The sequence below is a fragment of the Ranitomeya variabilis genome, chromosome 6, assembly GCF_051348905.1.
Source record: "Ranitomeya variabilis isolate aRanVar5 chromosome 6, aRanVar5.hap1, whole genome shotgun sequence".
Lineage (NCBI taxonomy): Eukaryota > Metazoa > Chordata > Amphibia > Anura > Dendrobatidae > Ranitomeya > Ranitomeya variabilis.
Genome location: NC_135237.1, coordinates 141,092,410 through 141,116,203, shown reverse-complemented (window position 1 = coordinate 141,116,203; position 23,794 = coordinate 141,092,410). Strand labels below are relative to the sequence as shown.

At 43.0% G+C, this 23,794-nt stretch overlaps 1 protein-coding gene across 7 annotated transcripts in view; it reads right to left on the bottom strand.

The window, feature by feature from the left end:
- The window catches only part of MYRIP (myosin VIIA and Rab interacting protein), a 1,107,682-nt gene that overhangs the window by 25,531 nt on the left and 1,058,357 nt on the right, over window positions 1-23,794 (bottom strand). For all 7 annotated transcript variants that reach the window (XM_077269059.1, XM_077269058.1, XM_077269060.1 and 4 more), the window contains one exon: window positions 5,058-5,219. In XM_077269059.1, coding sequence (XP_077125174.1) covers window positions 5,058-5,219 — 162 coding nt within the window. The remainder of the gene's footprint in view (window positions 1-5,057; window positions 5,220-23,794) is intronic.

Genomic DNA, 23,794 nt, shown 5'->3' with positions numbered 1-23,794 from the left:
CAGGTAGTCAGCTGGGGAAAGTCTCTGAGACCTAGGACCTTTAGGTCTCGACTGCTTGGGTCTGGAATTCCAATGCTGGTTAGGTCTGTACGAGACCTGAGCTCCTCCATCCCTTCGTGGAGAATGTCCTGAACCGGATGAAGTAGTGGTAGAGGTCCACCCTGGAGTGGAGCGAAATGAACAGAAACGGATTTGTTGCTGTCTCTGAAAGGGACTCCTAAGTCTGTTGGGGAAGGAATTTACTTTTTCCTTCCGTAGCATCGGAAATAAGCTGATCCACCTTTTCTCCAAATACACTGTGTGCAGAATTATTAGGCAAGTTCTATTTTAGAGGATTATTTTTATTATTGATCAACAACTATGTTCTCAATCAACCCAAAAGACTCACAAATATCAAAGCTTAATATTTTTGGAAGATGGAGTGTTTTTTTTTTTTAGATTTGGCTATCTTAGGAGGATATCTGTTTGTGCAGGTAACTATTACTGTGCAGAATTATTAGGCAACTTAATAAAAACAAAATATATTCCCATCTCACTTGTTTATTTTCACCAGGTAAACCAATATAACTGCACAAAATTTAGAAATAAACATTTCTGACAGGCAAAAACAAAATCCCCAAAAATTAGTGACCAATATAGCCACCATTTTTAATGACACTCAACAGCCTTCCATCCATAGATTCTGTCAGTTGCTTGATCTGTTTACGATCAACATTGCGTGCAGCAGCCACCACAGCCTCCCAGACACTGTTCCGAGAGGTGTACTGTTTTCCCTCCCTGTAGATCTCACATTTTATGAGGGACCACAAGATCTCTATGGGGTTCAGATCAGGTGAACAAGGGGGCCATGTCATTATTTTTTCTTCTTTGAGACCTTTACTGGGACTGCTGCATCCCTCTGCAAGACATCTCACAATTTTGGACTTTTCAGAGCTCGTCAAATCTCTTTTCTGACCCATTTTGCCAAAGGAAAGGAAGTTGCCTAATAATTAAGCACACCTTATATAGGGTTTTGATGTCATTAGAAAACACCCCTCCTCATTACAGAGATGCACATCACCTGATTTACTTAATTGGTAGTTGGCTCTCAAGCCTGAACAGCTTGGAGTAGGACAACGTGTATAAAAAGTATCATGTGATCAAAATACAACTTGCCTAATAATTCTGCACACAGTGTAAGCGACCTCTTTGATAATGAAGGGAGGTGAGAGACTTTTTTGATGCAGAGTACACGTTCCGCTCTCTGAGCCATAATGTCCTTCTGCTAGTGAAGGCACTGGCTGCTGACTGAGCAGCACAACCAGCTGCATCCAGGGATGCATGTACCAGGTAATCGCCTGCCCGGGAAATTTGGTTGGCAATGTGCACCACCTCTGGAGGAAGGTAACTGCTCCGAAGTGAAGTAGCTAAGGTCTCTGACCAGAAAACCATTGCCTTAGCTATCCATGCTGTGGCAAAGGATGGATAGAGAGCCGAACCTGAGGCATCAAAAACAGAGAGAGACAAACTTTCTTTCTGACGGTCTGTGGGAATTTTGATGGATGAGCCATCTGGCATAGACAGGAAAATTTTGGACGCTAGGTGGGATACTGGGGTATCTACCACCAGAGATTCAGCCCAATCTTATTTCACATCAGCTGAAAAAGGATACTTTGCTTCAAGAGGCCTTTGTCCTGTGAAGCGTTTATCCGGGCGTTCTCTGTGTCTCTTAACTATGGCTCTAAATTAAGGATGAATAGCAAATGCCTTATGAGAGCGTTTGGTCCTCTTAAAGGACACAGTTTGATCCGGAGCGGAGCCAGAATCTTCCTCAACCTTCAAAGCTTAGTTGACAGCCTCAATCAGCAAATCCACTGTTTTCTGAAAATCTGGCGAATCCGGATCTAAGGCACCATCAGATTCACACTCAGATTCGCGATCGCTACTGACCTCTGAAGAGGGAGAGCGAGAAACAGCAATGAGGCAACAAGGCACGTTTCTGCTCAGAAGACGAGCTATGGATCCATTTTCTAGGTGCCTGATGGCTTCTAGAGTGCTTTTGGCCCCTGCTAACTGACTGCTTCTGGCTTGGGGAGGATCCGTCTATATCAGTCCTGCAAACGGTCCGGTCCCCCGAAGGATCACAGAGGGATTCAATCGCTTCGGTCAGCAAAGCCATGAATTGAGACAGTGACAAAGCCCACTCAGGGGGGCTAGGTATACTGGGCTCGGTGGAGGTGGAAGGATCCTGAGCGCAGTTGGGGTCACAGGCATTGCAGAGCGGCAAACTCTGAGCCTTAGGAAATGCAGACTGGCAGGAGGAGCATGAAGTAACAAATATAGCCATAGTCTTATTAGACTTTTTAGATGCCTTAGGCTGAGACATGATGTACGCTTCAATGTGGCTCTATAATAATATGGGCTGCTGAGAAGGGATACTGCTGAGAAAAAAAGGGGTTACAGCAGGGAGGAGGATGTATAATGCAGCGCTCCCTTACCCAGGTCTGTGTCCTGGCTCCTCCTGCGTTTCTCCAACTGTTCAGCCCCTGTGCTGAGAACACTTGCTGCTAGAACATTTCCTTCCCGATGACAGTTAGTGTGTCCTGAAGCGGTCTGAGAGAAGAAAAATGGCCCCCAAGATCTCAGAGGCGCTTCTCGTGCTGTGCGAGAAGTGCCAGGACCGGTGGGCGGAGCCTCCGCATCGCATGGGTGGAGATATGGTTTGCGGCCTAGTACAGGGCCGAAGCTGGGGACTAAATTTGCGGCGCTGTCCGGCGCCGATGCAGGAGGAGGCCGAATGCGCACCCCCGCAGTCAAAAATGGGTCCCCCTTAACCAGCGCCGCCCCAGACTGCCAGAAAGGAGCCCTCCAGCCTCTGCACTTACCTGGAGAAGATGCCGAGCGGCAGGTAAGGCAGCTTGCTGCAGGTCCTCCTGTGCTGCTGCTGGTTTGCATTTTGCAGGGATAAAGGGGAAAACCCTCAATCCACCATCCCTTTAGAAGGGAGGTGGAGAGGGACCGTCTGACTCCTTTTACCATCCGCTTTAACAGTGGTGGTGCAGTGGGGGCTGCTCGGATGCCAAAAGAGGGGCCACTGTACATCCAAGGGGCTAAATGTCCGGCATTAGGCCTGGCTGCGGAAGAGGATACGTGGAGGCGACACTCCATGTGCTCATCCATTAGGGGTGTGGGGAGATCAATGCCCTAGAAGGGACCCGTCGCCCCAAAAAAATTCAGCCCAGGCTTGGCATCTCATGTCGCAAGAGAGGATATGGAGAGGCGACACTCCGTGCTCACCTGTTGATGGTTCGGGGAGATTGGAACCTTGAAAGGATCCGTCGCCCCTTCATTCCACTTGGAAAAATGTAAAAATTGGCAAAAATTTAAAAATAAAATAATAAAAAGCTTTTGATCTGAAGACCAGACCTGTGTGCCTCCTACAGACACTAAGCAAGAACTGGTTCTCTGGGAGCCAGGACAAGGGTATACACTGCAGAGGAGGAGCTAACTTATTTTGTGTTAACTTAGTGTCAGCCTCCTAGTGGCAAGCAGCATGCACCCCATAGTCTGTGTCCCCCAATGAGGCGAAGGAGAAATACAGAGGTTTCAATCATGACACCTCAGCCTCGTCGGCAGTTGGTCATCATATCAAAGCTGGATATTTCCTTTTTACTATATGGAGGAGGGGTGGAGACACAAACCTTTTCTTCCAATAAGTTTGTTCCTTGTATGCTCTAAAGAATTCATAGCTTTGCAGAAAATGTGTGATCTATTTGATTATCAGACAGTAGCATATTTTGGGGACTCATCACCCTGAGTATTGATGAGTGGTGGCAGCTTGTTGTGTATCCAGGTTGTGTGAACTGTCTTGAGTTGTGATTTATGCTAGCTTTGCAGCTCATAACAGAGATTGAGTGCAAGATTGAGTGAGATGAGATAAATTAACTCGTGAAGGAGCACCTCACGTCACATGCTGAGAAGTGAGTACATGAAACTTTCTGTCACTGGAAAATCTATAAACTCTTTCACTAGACAGCAAGGAGCTTTAACAATAATCCCTTCACTACCCCAGAAAACCATGATCTTAACTACTTACCCCTTTACCACCTTAGTTCATTAGTTGCCAGGAACCACTATACCACTATAGATTATGCATGACCATACAGTACTATTGATCTGTTGACTACCTGAACTACTAGAAATGTTACCATTAAACTTGTGTAGATAAAACTAGAATGACAATAAGTGCAATAGGGTTTTATCTGGATTACAAAGGAAGGAGTAAAATGGGATTGCTCACCTGGAGGGGTTGTGTCTGTCACAACTGCTTTGTTAACTTGTAATAAAACAGCTGCTGTAGATCCACCAATTAGATAGTTTACAAACTTGGAGGTGATCATTGTGGTTTTTCCTGATGAAGAGGTATAATTACCTCGAAAAGTGTTGACAAATAAAACAACATCCATACCGTATCTGGTCTCTTGGATCCTCAGTAGCGTGGGTTTATTTCCCTTTTTTTCTTCAAGTTTGTAAACCATTAAATTTGTTGCAGTTCTAATTCTAGATTTTCAGGAATATTACTATTATCCTGTTCACCACTCACAATCACAAGGAATATTTTATTTACCGTGATTTAAAACATAGTGTTATTATCGTTCCTCACGTCACAACCCCAGGAGTAACAGTGATCATTCAACAGACTATACTAAATAACATACAAGTATTCACTTTTATGGAATGTAACTCTTAATAGCAGTTTAGATTTATATGCTATTTACAGTCTTTTTAAGCCTCTAGGAGCTCTGTAATAGCTTCCATTAATGGATAATCACCAATGAATTTGTTAGTTATGGTTTGCTTTCTTTTTCTGTGAAATATTGTTTCCATGAATATTGGTTTCATTTATTCTAAGCAAGGAGAAGGATATGGCACTGACCCAAATGGTGGCATTCCTGTTTTTCACTGAAATTTTAACAGAATCTGTACCCAGTGCTCCCAGGCAGATGTGAACACAGTTCTAGTCTTTAAAATTGAAGCTGCTCTAACTTATATGTCTAGGTACAGCTCAGATAAAGTACCTGACGCTCAGCATGATGAACCTGAGCTGCTGCTGTTGCAACTTGATCTTCAAGATCTGCAAGTTCTATCTCTGTAGTCACACTGTTGATTTTGCGTGCAGAGTCTTCTATCTCCTCAAGTTGACCTTCTAACCCGTACACAGTGCCAGCTGTGAGATACACCTGTAGGTTTAGTGAAAATGAATTACTACATGAATGTATGTTTGATATCATTAATTATGATAAAGCATGGGACAAAAAAATTATGGCTGTTTTCAGCTGAAGAAGGTAAAAATGACAGAAACACCAGTGGAACAATGGCCAATTTTTCAACGTCAGACAAGGCTAATGTGGATTGACTAAGATCAGTGTTCATGTAAAAAGGGCTGTCTGATGATCTACACTTGGACAGCACTTTGAGTTCTGTCGTGAATTATGTTAAATATGTTGGGCGATTGGTCAAGGAAGTCTCTTTTCCCTGCATGAGTCATCCACCTCTTCAACTCTTGACCCAGCTGCTTTGCTCCTCGCACCTTCCAGGGACTTTGCAGTAAAGTAGATTTGTAGTTCTAATGATGACTCATGCAGGAAAAAGTGACTTCCTGTTTCTACTTAGAGCTCAAAAGGATTCAAATAGTCTGATTTTAATCACATTATTGTTATGCTGGCCACTCACACGCCTTTCTAGGCACCGCCCTACTCACCCTGTGTTTCACTCTGCTCCGCCCAGTACCTAAATATTGCTCTGAGTTGCTTTGTGCTGGTTGTGAGTCATAGGAGGACATGGCCGATCTCTGCAGAAATTTGTATCCACCCTGCAGAGATTGGCTTTCCCAGCCAATCACCTGCTAGCAGGTGATAAATCAGGTGACTCCACCACCCATTCCTTGCCCAAACATTGGTTCCTAGCCGTTAACGACCCAGTTTGTTTACCCGTTTTGTCTAACCTCTCTGCTTGTCTGACCATGTCTTTGTATTTGCCCTCCTTTTCCACATACCCTCAAAGCTGACCTCCCTCGTACCCTCCTGCCAGCCGCTGCAGTTTGATGGACTGTCCTGGAGTGGTACATGGTGTCTACCAACAGCCCAGCCTATCCTTACCATCAGACGCCCTAATGAAGACCCGGTTGACACTTAGTCACACCCCTCCGGAGTAAGCCCGGCCTGTGGTGCAGTGGCTCTGACCAAATGCCCAGCTCCATTTGCCGAAATACAGCCCCTGACTTGCAAGGAACCTTCACCATGCTTTATTGTTCCCTGCAGACTCATTGTTAGGGCTCATTCACACAACCATATTTTTGGACCGAGTGTTGTTCGAGAAAAATTCTGACAGCACTTGGACCTATATTATTCAATGGGACAGTGCAGATGAGCAATTTTTTTACTGACCTAATCTGCATGTGTTTCTTCCCCAAATTGGATGAGACTCACCAATTCAAATCTATGAATGCATGAAAAAAATCAGATGCTGTACGAAGCCACAGTATAGAATCTGATTATAACAAATACATTGCAATGCTGTAACAAAGAAAACTAAATGATCTTGTAAATGATTAATTCTACACTGTTTGTATTTGGACTGCACACAGATGACAAATGATAAAAAAAAAGTCCTACTTTTCTGGATGAAACTCTGAACTATTTTATAGATGCTCATGTGAACCCACCCTTATACTGGTCTTTGGCAACAAATGCCTTCTGTTGCAGCCAAATATTTCACATTTTGATTACGGTAATTAATCCAGAGTATCTGTTGCCATTTTTCTGCACCACAGTGTGGTGTTGGCATAAAAATCGCTAACCAGATTTATTAAATGGTTGTTCAATAAGTAAACTACTTTTATCTCATGTTTATGGCCACCTGTCAGTTAATTCATGCTGCACCAGACTTTCAAAGAAAACATAGGGCCTGATTCATCAAAGTGTTTTTGCCAGTTTTCTATTGCAAAACACCTTGAAATACCAGTCTCGCCAGCTGCACCAAAGTTGGTGGAGCTTGGGTGGGATGGGCAGTGATTAAAGCCACCTAACAAATTCATCAAGATTTATGCTACATTAGCGTAGTAAATTACACAAAAAATATACTCCAGTCCCTAACAGAGGCACATGCCAGTTGTAAGTGGTGCCGCTTAAGGAATTAAGCCCATCTCACTCCCACAGTGCCTTAATTATGACTGGCATACAAAACGCCAATCTTAATGAACCAAGACCATAGTTTAAACAGAAGAGAGCTGGCTGGAGACCACAGGAATAGGCAAGATATGACTCTTGCATGTATGTACATAAAGACAAACTTATGAATCAACTGGAGCAATGTAGGAAGAAGACGTCCGGGAACCATAGACCGAGATGAGACATATCAGAGAAAAACATACCTGGCTTCAATTATGGAGCCAGTGGTTTGTGCATTATGAATAAAGTGACCGGTTCCCTTTAAGTACAGTAAGTTGAATGCAGATATGCATTTTATACTAGATTTTGACATGACATACATCAGCACAATTACCTGAATAAGCAATAAGGTCTACCACCCACAATATTGAATTGCTTGTGTCCAGCTAAGAACACTAATATAAATATGTTGATTATGAGTTAGACCAAATTCACCTCCAAACTAAAAGCATCCAGATACACCATATTGACAAAGCATTTAGATATCTACACATTATCCATAGGCATTAATATGGACTTAATATAATATAGTCCACATTTCAAAGCTACGACAGCTTTGCACTATTCTTGTATAGCTTTTTGAAAGATTTTGAAGTGAGCCTTTGGGAACTTTTTCTCATTCATCCCGAAAGTTTGTGAGGTCAGACACTGATGTTGCATGAGAAGGTCGGGCTCACAATTTCCATTCTAGTTCATCCTTAAGATGTTCAAGGGGTTTGAGGTCAGGGCCCTGTGCGACCAGTCAAGTTCTTCCACACCAAATTCGAGCCAACCATGCCTTTATGGATGTTGTTTTAGGCACTGGGGCACAATCATGTTGAAAATGAAAATGAACTTCCCCAAACTGTTCCCACAAAGTGGGAAGCATATAATTGTCCAAAATGTTCTGGTAAGCTGAAGCATTAAGATTTTGCTTCACCGGAACTCAAGGAACTAGACCAACCCCTTTAAAACACCCCCATAACATTATTTCTCTGCCACCAATTTTACCGTTGGTACAATGCAGTCAGGCAAGTAACATTCTCCAGGCATTCATCAAATTGTGCTTCATGATTCAAGATATGAAATGACTCCTCTGTGAAAATCCTTCCATGAAGCTCTTGACACACAGTTTATGTGCTATTGTTACATTACAGATTAGGAGTGCTGGAGTTTTTTAGTTACTAATATATACATACTGTACATTAGCGAGAAACTTATTAATGCATTGATCAAAAGTCCACCAAAGTAAGATGCACCAAATTCATTAAGAAAAACTTGCCTCTAATTAATTTGGCACACCTTTTGGACTGTCTGAAAATGTACCCCAGCAATGAGAGTACATTTCTGCTCTAATTTACACCACTCTGGCATAAATTCTAGTAAATCTGTTGGGCTGCAATAGGCCATACCACCTTCCACCAAATATCACCCACTTTTGAAAAAGTAGCAGAGTTGGTATTAAAATTAAAAGGGTGGTCCATTGCTAGGACAACCCCTTCTTGACTAAAATGTTCGGCCCCCATAAAATAATAAAGTTTATACTCACCTCTGGTGCCATTCCCGTGGTGTCAGCACTCATGGTCTTGCAGTTATGGTAACGTGGTGCTGGCATCCAATTAGCACTGGCGTCACTGTCCCCTCCTTCGGACAAATCGAACATGAAGAGGAAGTCCCGGCTGCAGGTGATCTCAGACTTGCCCTTCATGCTCAGTTTAACAGGAGGCGAGGAAAGTGACGCTGGCGCTGACTGGGCTTTGGTGTCACGTGTCACAGCAACAGCACGGGAGCCCTCGGAGACAGAGTGCGACACTGCATGAACGGCAGCAGCACTGGAGGTGAGTATAGGCTTTAATATTTTATGAGGGCCAACGAGGGGTGTGAGAAGTTGTCCAAGTAGTGGACAACTTCTTTAAATACCTACAAAACTTTTATGCAACTACATGTTTTCTGGTTCCCCCCAATAGTTTTATTACGCAGTTCTGGTGTCCAATATATAGTATGTTGTCTCCTATGACTGCTAATTTTTTTTTTGCTTAGATTATGAAATGTATTTTCTTTCTTCTTTTCCATTACGCAGTATATATTAACTTCTTCAAACATCATTACGTTTCCCCCCCACATCAATTTTTAGCATCATTAAAAATAATGTTGAGATTCCACAATTGGCTCAAAAATAAGCTAAGGTAACTTGGTAAAATTATCCACAGAAGAACTTTTTGACATGAATTTCTCTTTATTAAGGTCTTATTTAAAGAGCTCAGATCGAATAGTAAGGCTCCTTGGATATAACTCTTGATCAGTACTTATGCCTGAAAGCCTTAATAAGAAAGGCAAGCTTTTCCTAATCCTGTAAAGTGGATGCCTGGTGCCATATGACACACAAAGCAAACTATTAGATTGCACAGCAGTTGCACTACACTAAAAGCTACTTCACACCTGAACTAGATATACCTCATATATATTTTCCCAAAGGCGTCAAGCAGTTATATAACAAGGGGCAAACAGGGAGATGCCAGTTCCAATATTAAAATGTTATGTCCAAACCTGTTAAAGTGGAGCTGTCACTAGATTTTACAATACAAAATGCATACATAATAAAGGGGTTATCTGGTGTCAAGATATTGATGGCATATTCATGGGATAGATCATCAAAATCACATTGATGAGAGTCCAACATCCGACACTTTCACGGATCAGCTGTTAGTTATACGCATTGCCAACAGCTCGATGTATTCACTTTCTATGAAAGATTACATGGCATAAGAGGAGTTTTGTTCCCAATGGAGATTTGAGATCAAGATACATGCCTTTCACAAGGTTTTTGTCTCCCCCATTCTCACGTGGTAAGTCACCAGCCCCAGCTAATGGGGGGTGTTCTCACCACTATTGGGTTATATCCTCAGCCATTCGCAAGGATAATAAAGGTGGAGATCCTCTTGTAAATAGTTTATGACAAACTGATTGGGTTATATTGATGTATAAATGGGAGTCCATTCATAGTGTAATGTGGTATACTTTCCCTTTAGCAATATGGTGAAAAAACGTCTATATCCCTTATTGAGCTTGCGCAATTCGATACTTGCACCGATGTCTTTAACTCTGCATTTTTGTGACATGCGCAGTTCACCTTGATCCTTTGCCCGCTATTAAAATGGCGGAATGGTTGTAAAGGTGTCAATCTGCGCAGGCGTGGGATGACGTTTTCACCTGACTCTGAAATCCTTCTTCCTGACATGCGTACTGAGTAGTACAGGACGCCGATCGGCGAGTGTGTGTCTTCATGTATTGAATTGGGGTAAGCCATGGAGATAATTAATAACAGAATACAGCTCCTTTTTGATTGCTAATTGATATTAAATTGTTTATTACTTGATACTTTGGTTGTTACATGCTATATTATCATTAGGAAAGTGTTATCCCATGCCTGATACTTTATAGTGTGGAATTATGCAATGGACTTTTTTGATACTGTGCGCCACTTGTCCATCGCCTTTTTCTTATAATGTGAGTTATTGTTAAAATTATTTTGCGTAATAAAATTGTTATCTTTTTACAGTGCCTTGCGAAAGTATTCGCCCCTCTGGAACTTTTCAACCTTTTCCCACATATCATGCTTCAAACATAAAGATACCAAATGTAAATTTTTGGTGAAGAATCAACAACAAGTGGAACACAATTGTGAAGTTGAACGAAATTTATTGGTTATTTTAAATTTTTGTGAAAATTCAAAAACTGAAAAGTGGGGCGTGCAATATTATTCGGCCCCTTTACTTTCAGTGCAGCAAACTCACTCCAGAAGTCCATTGTGGATCTCTGAATGATCCAATGTTGTCCTAAATGCCTAATGATGATAAATATAATCCACCTGTGTGTAATCAAGTCTCCATATAAATGTACCTGCTCTGTGATAGTCTCAGGGTTCTGTTTGAAGCACAGAGAGCATCATGAAGACCAAGGAACACAACAGGCAGGTCCGTGATACTGTTGTGGAGAAGTTTAAAGCTGGATTTGGATACAAAATGATTTCCAAAACTTTAAACATCCCAAGGAGCACTGTGCAAGCGATCATATTGAAATGGAAGGAGTATCATACCACTGCAAATCTACCAAGACCCAGCCGTCCCTCTGAACTTTCATCTCAAAAAAGGAGAAGACTGATCAGAGCTGCAGCCAAGAGGCCCATGATCACTCTGGATGAACTGCAGAGATCTACAGCTGAGGTGGGACAGTCTGTCCACAGGACAACAATCAGTCGTACACTGCACAAATCTGGCCTTTATGGAAGAGTGGCAAAAAGAAAGCCATTTCTCAAAGATATCCATAAAAAGTGTCGTTTAAAGTTTGCAATAAGCCACCTGGGAGACACACCAAACATGTGGAAGAAGGTGCTCTGGTCAGATGAAACCAAAATCGAACTTTTTGGCAACAATGCCACACGATATGTTTGGCGTAAAGGCAACACAGCTCATTACCCTGAACACACCATCCCCACTGTCAAACATGGTGGTGGCAGCATCATGGTTTGGCCCTGCTTTTCTTCAGCAGGGACAGGGAAGATAGTTAAAATTGACGGGAAGATGGATGGCGCCAAATATAGGACCATTCTTGACCTTTTGGAGTCTGCAAAAGACCTGAGACTGGGACGGAGATTTGTCATCCAACAAGACAATGATCCCAAACATAAAGCAAAATCTACAATGGAATGGTTCACAAATAAACGGATCCAAGTGTTAGAATGGCCAAGTCAAAGTCCAGACCTCAATCCAGTCGAGAATCTGTGGAAAGAGCTGAAAACTGCTGTTCACAAATGATCTCCATCAAACCTCACTGAGCTCGAGCTGTTTGCTAAGGAAGAATGGGCAAGAATTTCAGTCTCTCGATGTACAAAACTGATAGAGACATACCCCAAACGACTTGCAGCTGTAAGTGCAGCAAAAGGTGGCGCAACAAAGTATTAAGTTGAAGGGGCCAAATAATATTGCACACCCCACTTTTCAGTTTTTGAATATCCACAAAAATTTAAAATAACCAATAAATTTCATTCAACTTCACAATTGTGTTCCACTTGTTGTTGATTCTTCATCAAAAATTTACATTTGGTATCTTTATGTTTGAAGCATGATATGTGGGAAAAGGTTGAAAAGTTCCAGGGGGCCGAATACTTTCACAAGGCACTGTATATATTTGGACTTTGTACTCTATGTCTTTTGTAGATTATACCCTTTATATATTTGTCACATGCACTTATTCATTGCTTGAAAAAGGTTGACATCTTTATGAACCGAAACGTTGCTAAGATGGGCTAATAAAAGTAGCTCCTTTTCTTCACTGAGAATGGTGTGCTGCCTCCATTTTTTGGATTTCTACAATTGAGGTTTGGTCTGTGCCTGGGGGGCTCTGCACCCAAATTTTCTTTTTTCTTTGTTCATATTTTGTGCTGCTCAAATTCTCTTTTTTTCTTTAGATAGATATATGAAAAGCTGGTAATTCAGCAGCCGTGTACAGTGAAATCACAGCAGGGGCCCACAGGATAGAACAGATGGATTACAATCAGTAAATACATATGGAATAGGTAGATATACAGACGTCTGTGACATATACAATTAGTACAGTGTGTTGGCAGCTTACTGTACATGTATTTAATTAATAAAAGATTATTTTTCTGAAAAAATGGCATGGGCTCCCGCGTAATTTTCGTAACTAGCAGAGGGAAAGATGATTGCTGGGGTCCGATGTTTATAGCCTGGGAAGGGGGACATACCCATGGAGCCTCCAGGCTATTAATATCAGCTCACAGCTGTATACGTAACCTTTACTGACTATTAAAATGGGGGAACCCTCAAAAAATGAAGTAGAGTCCCCCTATAATTAATAACCAGCAAAGGCTATGCAGATGGCTGCGGGCTGATAGTAATAGCCTAGGAAGGGGCAATGTATACTGCCCCCCTAGGCTAAAAACATCAGCCCCCCCAGAAAAGGTGCATCTAATTCTGGCACTTAGCCTCACTCTTCCCACTTGCCCTGTAGTGGTGGTAAGTGGAGTGATAGTTATGGGGGGTTGATGTCACCTTTGTATTGTCAGATGACATCAAGCCCTGAGGTTAGTAATGGAGAGGCGTCATTAAGACGCCCCCATTACTAACCCTATAGTCACATTGTATAAAAACACACATACCAAGAATAAAGGCCTTTAACTGAAAGAATGACACAGACTCCTTTAATAATCTTATTTAAACCATACTTATGACCTCGCCTAATTCCATCAAAGCCCTCGTTCTCCTGTTGTAAACCAAAAATAAAAACAACCATATCCCTCACCTCTCCATCGTTCTGTCCCACGCTGTAATCCATGTCTGGGGAGAAATAGTTTTCAACCTGGACGGTGCCAAGAAGGGACCATCCAGGCTGAGAGCCACTGGTGAATGAGATGCTGTGAGCGCAGCCTCAGTGACGTCACTGAGGCTACATTCCCAGCTGGGCTGAACTGCGGTGACCCCAGTGAGATCCTAGCTAGCACCATGAGAAAGTCACATGGTGCAGGGGCAAGTTCACAGCAGTGGAAATCCTACTCTGCATCGTGCAACTTGCTCACAAGTCCTCACAACATCTCATTCACCAGTGGTTTTCAGTCTGGGCGGTCGCATCTTGGCACCGTGCAGGTTGAAAAGTATTTCTCTCCCAGACATGAATTACGGCGTGGGTCAGAGCGACAGACAGGTGAGGGATATGGTTGTTTTTCATTTTTGTTTTATTACACGAGAACGAGGGCTTTGGTGGAATTAGGCATTAGGTGAGTTTAACTATGTTTGATATATTTAAATAAAAATGGAAAACTGTGTTTACGCTTATTTCTAATAGAGGAATGTGTTCTGGCTTAGTCTTTATTTACAATACAACTATAGGATTAGTAATGGATAGGTGTCTTATAGATGCCTCTCCATTACTAAGCCGTGGCCTTGATGTCACCGAACAATACAAAGGTGACATCAACCCCACAAATATGAACTCCACTTGCCACCATTACAGGGCAAGTGTGAAGAGCCAGGCAAAGTGCCAGAATTGGTGCATCTAATAGATGCGCCTTACCTGGGTGGCTGCATTCTGCTATTTTTAGGCTGGGGGAGCCAATATCCATGGCCCCTTGCCAGCCTGAGAATACCAGCCCCCAGCTGTCTGCTTTTGAAGGCTGATTGTCAAAAATGGGGGGAACCCCACGCCGTTTTTTTAAATTATTTATTTAAATAATATAAAAAATAGCGTGGGGACCCCTCTATTCTTGATAACTAGCCTTGCTAATGCTGACAGCTGAGGGTTGCAGCCCCCAGCTGTGAGCTTTGTCTGGCTTGTTATAAAAAATAGAGGGAACCCATGCAGCTTTTATTTTAAATTATTTATTTACATCACAGGAGCTGCTGATTAATACTCCCATCATCCACTCCTGCTCTCACTGTTATTAGCGGCAGCAGGTGTCGGATGATCGGAGCGGTAGTCCCATCAGCTAACACCATTGGCCGGAGGTAAACTTTATACCTCCGATCACAGCTGAGCGATCACGCTGTCTTTTGACAGCGTGGGAACCGCAGCTCTCTGACCGGTGGGTATGGTTTCACTGCCGAAAAGAAGCAGTGTTTGTCGCGCTGTCATGCATATGACAGGGTGTCAAACACTGTATTGTCAGGCCCCCCATTCAGGCCCCTCATTCAAGTGAATGGGTTTGGGTCCGCTCTGCTGGATGACAGGCTGTATGGACGCATCATGCAACCATGCAGCCTGCCATCTAGATGTAGCAGAGCTGACTGTCAGGTCACATCTTGCTGTACTTAATGTTTCTGCAGCAGATACGCTGCAAAACTGTCAACCTGCGTATTTGCAGCATTTTTTTCTCCATCCATTCAAGCCAATGGGTGAACAAATCTGCAAAAATGTTGAAAAAACACTGAAAGAAGTGACATGCTCTATCTGTCAAAAAAAACACCGCAAAGCATAAAATCCTGATGACAAAAAAAAAACAATGAGTGTGCATGAGATTTCTGAAATCTCATAGTCTTTACTGGTACTGAAAAAAGCAGCTGAAAATTAGCATAAAAAAAGCAGCAAAAACGCCAAGTGTGAACATACCCTTAACCTGTTCCTGCCCCTGAAGACAACAGACACACCTTGTGAATACTGTTGTGCTATTTTATATGTAAAAGTAGTGTGTGTCTAATGTAATAACCAAGGGTCAACGCTTTTATCGATCCCCTTCAGTTTGCTTACCGACATAGATTGGGGGTGGATGATGCTATTCTTTCTCTGTTACATAGTGTACATTCATTTCTGGAGATTGACGGAACCACAGTGCGAGCGATGTTCTTCAATTTCTCGAGTGCATTTAACTCCCTGCAGCCACTTTTACTACACAAAAAGATGACTGATATGAGGGTGGAGGAGGGGATGAGAAATTGGATAACTGACTACCTATCAGATCGGCCACAGTTTGTACAGATGGGAGCAGTTGTGTCAAGCAGATTATTGAGCAGTGTAGGTGCCCCCCAGGGAACGGTGCTTGGGCCCTTTCTTTTCACACTGTATATATCAGACTTTCAGTATAAATCTGATCTTTGCCACCTTCAAAAATTTTCGGATGACTCCGTGGTTGTGGGATGTATAAGGGGAGATCGGGGGGATGAGGAATATAGAAGGGTGGTGTCGAATTTTCGTGCAATGGTAACTATCTACAACTAAATGTTAAGAAAACTAAGGAGTTGGTGGCCAACTATAGCAGGATAAAGATGGAATGCTTACCGATCACTATTGCTGGTCAGGAGGTAGAGCAGGTGGAGAGTTACAAATATTTGGGGTCCATTTGGATAGCAAACTGGACTGGAGATGCCACTCAGAGATTGTCTACAAGAAGGGGATGAGCAGATTGTATTTCCTAAGGAAACTGAGGTCTTTTAATGTGTGCAGCAAAATGTTAGAAATGTTCTACCAGTCTGTAGTGGCAAGTGCCATCTTTTTTGAAATCATATGCTGGAGTAGTAGTGTGCGGGCCTCTGATGCTAATAAGCTGAATAAGATTATCAAGAAGGCAAGCTCTGCTGTTGGCTGCAATCTGGACTCTTTTGAGGAGGTAGTGGAGAGAAGAACTCTGAAAAAGTGTATGGCAATCATGAACAATAATGCACATCCATTATATGAGCTATTCATGAGACAGAAGAGCACCTTCAGTAACCGGCTAATACTTCTGAGGTGTAAGAAGGAAAAATATAGGAAATCGTTTGTGCCAACTGCTATGGGAATGTACAACAATAACATTAGGGTTAAATCAACAAGGTGAATGTCTACTTTATTTCTCTACACTTCAGTTCACCCGTTGTGTATGTCCTATTCTAATGTATAATGTTCTTCTGTCAACTCCACTGTCATGTCTATTAAGTAATTCATTTTATGATTTTTATGATTAAGTTGTGCTGCTGTGATACCATAATTTCCCACGGGATCAATAAAGCGTATCGTATCGTATTGTAATGTAATGTATTATGGTGATGTATAAGGTGTTAGTGCATAATGTGAGTATAGCATAAGGATAAGCTTAGGACAGCATAGGATACAGAATAAGGATAAGGCTATGTGCCCATGTTGCGGATTCGTGTGTGGATTTTTCCACATTGTTTTTGAAAAATCTGCAGGTAAAACGCACTGCGTTTTACCTGCGGATTTACCCCGGATTTCCTGCGTTTTTTGTGCTGATTTCACCTGCGGTTTACACCTGCGGATTCCTATTGAGGAGCAGGTGTAAAACGCTGAGGAATCCGCACAAAGAATTGACTTGCTGCGGAAAATACAATGCATCATTTCCGCATGGTATTTTTCGCACCATGGGCACAGCGGATTTGGTTTTCCATAGTTTTACATGGTACTGTAAACCTGATGGAAAACTGCTGCAAATCCACAGCAGCCTAAGTAGGCTTAGAATGAAGGATAGGAAATAGTTAAAAATAGAGTTAGTACAGTGGGTGGGCACTAGTGCAGATAAAAGGGGGGCACTTCCTTGTTGGAGGTAGTTCATTACCAGCTAGTGAAGTGTAAAGTGGTGTTCAAGTTTAGGTGGGGTGGATTGCTAAGGGCAGCACGGGCCAAATGATTGAGGCAGTGGGAGACCAAATGGAGATCCCTGATGGACATTCCAACAATGTCTGGAGTCTAGGGCTCAGGCCAGGTACCATGGAGCAGGCCTGGTCTTTTGACATCACGAGGTCGGTCGACATGGGGCAGGTGGCCAATCCCGAGTGCACTGCCGGAGTGGACAACGAATCACTGAGGCTGATGGAGTCAGCGGGTTTTGGGATAGTCCAAAAAGGTTGGCAGAACAAAAGAGGGGTTGTAATAGTGAGGAAGGAAGTGCGAATTGCTGTGCCCTATCCCACCTGTGCCCACATGATGAATTTAGACTGTTTAGTAAAAGTTTGACTGTTACAAAGAACTTGGTGTCCCAATCATTGTGTGCAGTGGCTCCTGAGGATGAAAGCCTGGAGGTACTGGAGTCCTACGGCCTACAAGTGAATGTGATGCACCCCACACCCTACAGCACAATGGGACTGGGACACCCTTGTCTGTAAAGTGCCAGGGCGAAACCAGACAGCAGCTTGGGCATGACTACTGCTCTTTACACTTTACATTTGTTGACAGAGATGTGAGTGCTGTGAGATCCCATATACGCCTGCAATTGGCTTGTGAAAGCTGTAGGCTTAGGTTTGTCTATTCAGAGATGTCAGGGTGGACTGAAAGATTAAATATTATTTTTTTGAAAACTGCAGAGTGGGTCTTCTAAACTTGAGTCAGCAGTTCAAAGGTCCAGAAATGCCAGAGTGGTACCACATTATAAGGCCAAAGTTTCATTAGGAAAGTAGAGATGATGAAGGAAAAAAAGTGTCTGGACTTTGTGAGACTTCAGCTCTGAGAAATGCTATAGCAGACAGCATGAGTTGTACGTATACCCCTACTGAAATAGGTGTAATTGTGAGTAATTGTGAGTAACAGCTTTTGCCCTGGGTTTGAGACCTCTACCCACCTACAACCTTTACTTACCTAGCTGTTGCCCATTTTGTCATCCTCCAATGTCTTTTTGTAGGGTTCTCCTGAAGCCAGCTCTGACTGTAAGCTTCCACCTGGCAAAGTGCACAAGAGGTAACTTTACATATGCACGCTTAGTGTTATTGTCGGTTCAGTTTACTGGACAGGCTATTATAACCTTTCATTTGTGTGCAAAATAATAGAGCATGATTCAGGAGAAGAGGAGACTGCATGAAGACACTGATGGTTTACCAATGTTGCGGAAAAAGTAAATTGGGACGGTGTTGTGAGAAAAGCTGCAAAACTAAATACTTAAATATTTAATACAGTTTTCTGCCAATAGTTTTAAAAGGAATAGCAACGATGGACATTTAACATACATACATACAGTATAACATCTCTGTCCATATGTCTGGAACAGGAATAGGATGCAGCCAGTTATCTCTAGTTCTCACAAATCTGTTAAAATTACAGCAAGTTTTCAAAAAAGGAAGAGATGGTCCCCTTTCTCTGTGTATTGTTAAAGAAGTGCATACAGTTAGAAAATATTAGCGGTGCTGCAGAGCACTTTCTCTGTGGTACAGACAGGACAATGACACTATCACACAGGGCCGGACTAGCCATTTGGCAATTCTGGCAAATGCCAGAAGGGCCGGTCTGGTTGTGGGTCGCCTTGTCTGCTACTTTGTTAACAGAATCAATGTTCTCAAGGCACCCATACTGTTAACAGTTGTGACGGAGCACAAAGCCGGTCACTCCGTCACTTACCTCAGCATGCCGTGGGTATAATTAGAAATATTGGTCTTGTAGTAATTCTTCCTTTCCTCCATCCAGGGCAATATTAGTAATATATCCCATCTAGTTATTGGGGACGGGGACACCATGGGCCTGTGTGATTTCAAATGCCAGGGCTGAATTTCATCCCCAGTCCGTACCTGCTATCATAGTATTTGCATCATTCCAGTGGAGCCTAACCAGAAGAGACAAAGCCTCGCTATGTGATTGGGTTATGGCGTGAAGCCATCAACCAATGAGTATTCCTGACTTTAAGTGGTGAGACTTTTTTTTCTATACGTGAGGCAAAATGTCACAGAGTATTGGGCACATTGTACTCAGGAGACAGAATTTGTGGGGCACCAAATTTGAATATGTAGCACAGAGTAAGGCCGGGGTCACACTACCATACAGGAGAATACGCACGAGTGCTATGCGAGAAAACATCGCATAGCACTCGGACCACTGTTACTCTATGGGGCAGCTCACATCACCGTTTTTTTTCTCGGCCGTATTCTGCGTGCGAAAGAAATCGCAGCATGCTGCTATTGTACACGTATATCGGCCGATGCAAGTCTATGGGTGCAAGAAAAAATCGGACACCACACGGACCATAAGTGTAGCTTGCGAGAAATACGCAACCATTTTCCTAATTTAAGCCCATTGAGCCATTAAATTTAATGGGGAACAGCAGTGAGAAATGTAAAGCTATACTCGTATCATACGCATGTCATACGGGTGCCATACGGAGGTGCGAGAAAATCGCATCATCACATTGCAAATGCATTACACACGGATGACTATATGGAGAACACTTGTGCGACTCTCAGCAGAGAGACCCGGACTGATTTTCCATACGGTAAGTGTGACCCCGGCCAAAGGCTCAGTTTAACCAGGGCCATATAATGTAAGGAAAAGCATCCTGTTACAGCGCAATGTTATAGCAAGTCTCCCACACAGAATCGGATTTGTAGAGAGGCGTGTGGCATCTATGTACCAACAGTTTTATTTTACATTTTAGGTATCATATTTTATGTGATATAGACGCATGACTGCTTGAATGTAAAATGGGTCCATCTCATAGATCTTGGTCCTGTTGGCAAAGCGATTTTACATGCTTTTGTGATGTTTTTATGTTATTAAAAATAGAGTTTTTAACAGAAGATACAAAGAGCATTATCTATTATTATGGATTTTTGCCTGTACTGGAGGAGCCGAGCACATGTGGATGTTTAATGGTTGGTGTGAAGACTTCCTTTGGGGTAAACACATGGGTTTTTATTCCAAATTAGGTTGTATCATATGCTTAACTTGTATATTTAGCTTGTGTATATTTTTATCTCTGGTGCCACTGACTTTTGTATCAGAAAGTCAGCAGTTCTGATGATGTTAAATATATAAAATGTATCTGCTGGTATTAGCACAGGTCACCTCCTGATATGGAAGTAAACCAGGGATGTATCTAGGATAGGGACAGGCAGGGCATTTGCCCTGAGTGCAACCAGCACAAGGGCCCCGTCAGGCTGCTTAATGTGGTGGTCCAAGATGTCTACTTGACTCCCTACTAGTGGCATTTTTCCATCCCTCAAGAGTGGGATTCCGCCATTCTCTGAGACATTTGTCAAACTGACAGTGCTCTGAGAATCAGTGGAATGCCACATCCTTGGAACCAATTGTACTTGTGTTTTTCAGGATGGAGAACAATTGAAGCCCATCACCAGCAACCTGATCAGGTCAGTTGATCACACTGCTGACTTCACAACTCTGCCGCATAGGAGGTGGATGGCGTCAAGGTAAGCACTCTACTGGAGCCGAAAACATAGGAGTTTAATTGGGTGAGGAATGTGAAGAAACTATGGAGGAGGGAGTGGGTAAATGTGTGAGGAGATGACAGTATGGTGGTGGCACTATGTAAATGTTTGAGGAGACAACAGTATCGGGGAAGTTGGTAAAAGTGTGAGGAGAAGACAGTATGGGGGAGGAAGTAAATATATGAGGAGATGAGAGTATGGGCAGAGTGGCTAAATGAGTGAGAAGATGACAGTATGGGGGAGGGGGTAAATATTTGAGATGACAGTATGGGGCAGGGGGTAAATGTGTGAGAAGATGACAGTATGGATGAGGGGGTGAATGTGTGAGGTGAGGAGATGCTATTATGGGGATGGGTGTAAATATGTAAGGGGACAAGAGTATGGGGGAAGTTGTCAAATGTTTCAGAAGATGACAGTATGGTGGGAGAGGGTAAATGTGTGAGGAGACGACAGTATGGGTGGAGGGAACAAATGTCTAAGGAGACGACCGTATGGGGGAGTGGGTAAATGTGTGAGGAGACAGCAGTATGGGGGGAGTGGGTAAATGTGTGAGTAGATGACAATGAGGGAGGGGGTAAATATGTGAGGAGACAACAGTATGGGGAAGGGGGAAAATGTGTGAGGAGACAACAGTGTGGGTGAGGGGGTGAATGTGTTAGGTGAGGATATGCTATGATGGGGAGGGTGTAAATGTATAAGCGGACAACAGTATGGGGGAAGTAGGTAAGTGTTTTAGAAAACAACAGTATGGTGAGAGAGGGTAAATGTATGAGGAGATGACAGTATGGATGGAGAGGGTAAATGTCTAAGAAGAAACTAGTATAGGGAGGGGGTAAATATTTCAGAAGATGACAGTATGGTGATAGGGGGTAATTGTGTGAGGAGACAGCTGTATGGTGAGAAAGGGTAAAAGTGTGAGCAGACGACAGTATGGATGGAGAGGGTAAATGTCTAAGGAGACAATAGTAGAGGGAGGAGTAATTATTTCAGAACGACAGTATGGTGGTAGGGGGTAAATATGCGAGGAACCAGTATGGGGAGACGGGGGTTAAATGTGTGAGGAAACAGTATGTTGAAAGGGGAGTAAATGTGTAAGGAGGCTGTATAGGGGTTACATGGTTGAGGAGATAGCATGTGGGAGAAATGTGCAAGGGGACATATGGGTGAGAAGCGTGAAGGGGCACACTAAGAGATTGGGCAGTGTGGGGGCAGTATACAGAGGGGACAGTGTATTGGGAGACAGGTGTGAGGGAACAGTATGGGGAACAAAAAAGTTTGAGGGGACACAGTATAGGGACTGGGTGGTGTGGGGGTAAGTATAGAGAGGGGGTAGCACATGTGGAGCACTGTATACATAGGGGGTGTGAGGAGGGTGCACAGTATAGAGACTGGGCAGTATAAGAGGGACACAGTGTGAGGGGACAGTGTGAAGAGGAGGCCAGTATGAAAAGAAGAGGGCAGTGTCGAGGGCATGTTCCATAGGAGGGACAGTGTGGGAGTCATATTTTTTGCAGGGAGTACAGTGAGGGGCAATTATTCAGGGGCACAGCATAGGGAAGATATTTTTATTCAGGGACATTATAATTACACTGTTATTTTTAAGGTCACCATGTTGGCTTGTGTTGCAGAAGGCAAAAGATGATAAAAGTCTGCAGCTATGAGCTGTGTCTGTAAAAAGTCATCATGGTGTCTGGACAAGTTATAGAGGTAAAGAAAGAGAACATTTCCAATCAGAAAAGATGCAGCCAATAAGGTACCTGGATATAAATGTTAATTTGTAATAGTGACTACATCTCATCAGTACTGTGGTTCCAGTATGGTCCTCTGTCTGATAATGGCTGTTAATAACCACTCCCAGAATCTTATTACCATTATTAAGGACATACTGGAAATTGTAGGTTCATTAGATACAATTGTATATGTGTCTGACCTGACATTACAATTAATCTCTCTCTGTACAAAACATGTACGGATGTACTAGTACTGGTAGTTTGGTGATATATTCATGTGATGACGGTGGTTCTTGTGACGTATTTATGTAATGATGGTGGTTTTGGTAATGTATTCATATAGTGATGACGGTTCTTGTGCTGTATTTATGCATTGATGGTGGTTCTGGTAATGTATTGATGTACTGATGGTGGTTATGGTGGTGTATTCAAGTACTGTTGGTGGTTCTGATGATATATTCCTCTACCACTGGTGCTTCTGGTTATACATTTCGGTGCTGTTGGTGGTTCTGATTATGCAGAAAAACCTAGATTTGCCTCTAAGTAAATAATGTTGGGGAACTCCTTTAGGGAAACTGTAAGCCTAACATTCCTCTGTCTGCAGTTCACTCGATTAACATAAAGTAGAATGCTGAGAAAAGACATTTCATTTCTACCTATCATCCTTTCTGATACACAGCATCAATGCAATGACACGAGTTTTCATAACAATTGCCCAAATGCAGAAAGAAGACTACCTGCATATGGATCCCAGTGTTGACTTAAGTCTCAGTGTTAAGCTTAGCATTTTTTCTCTAGTAACCTCCCACGACGGCACACCTGGAGGATGTTACCCCTTTCCTAATAGGGACAGGAAATGACAAAGAGGTTAAATAACCCCTCCCACATCCTCCCCCTCAGTGTTCTTTTTTGTCCCTACTAGGGATGAAGAGGTAATCCTCTGTGCCGGCAACAGTCACTGGAGGAAAGAGATTCAGGCCGGGCAGCAGGGGAGCAGACTTACCTCTCCTCCCCGAGCCCTGCTCCTGTCTCCATCTTGGAATCAGGACCCCCCTCCAGTCTGCACCTCCGGACAAGGTCTGTGTGGGATTCTTTGGCTGGAGGCCTCTCTGAGCTCTCCAGTCCTTCTCCTCCTCCAGCATTGTGGAGCAGAGTGTCATGCTGGGTGCGCATGCGCAAAGACTTCTAGGGCTGAAGCCAGCGGCAGGAAATGATGTCACACACCGACTGGCTT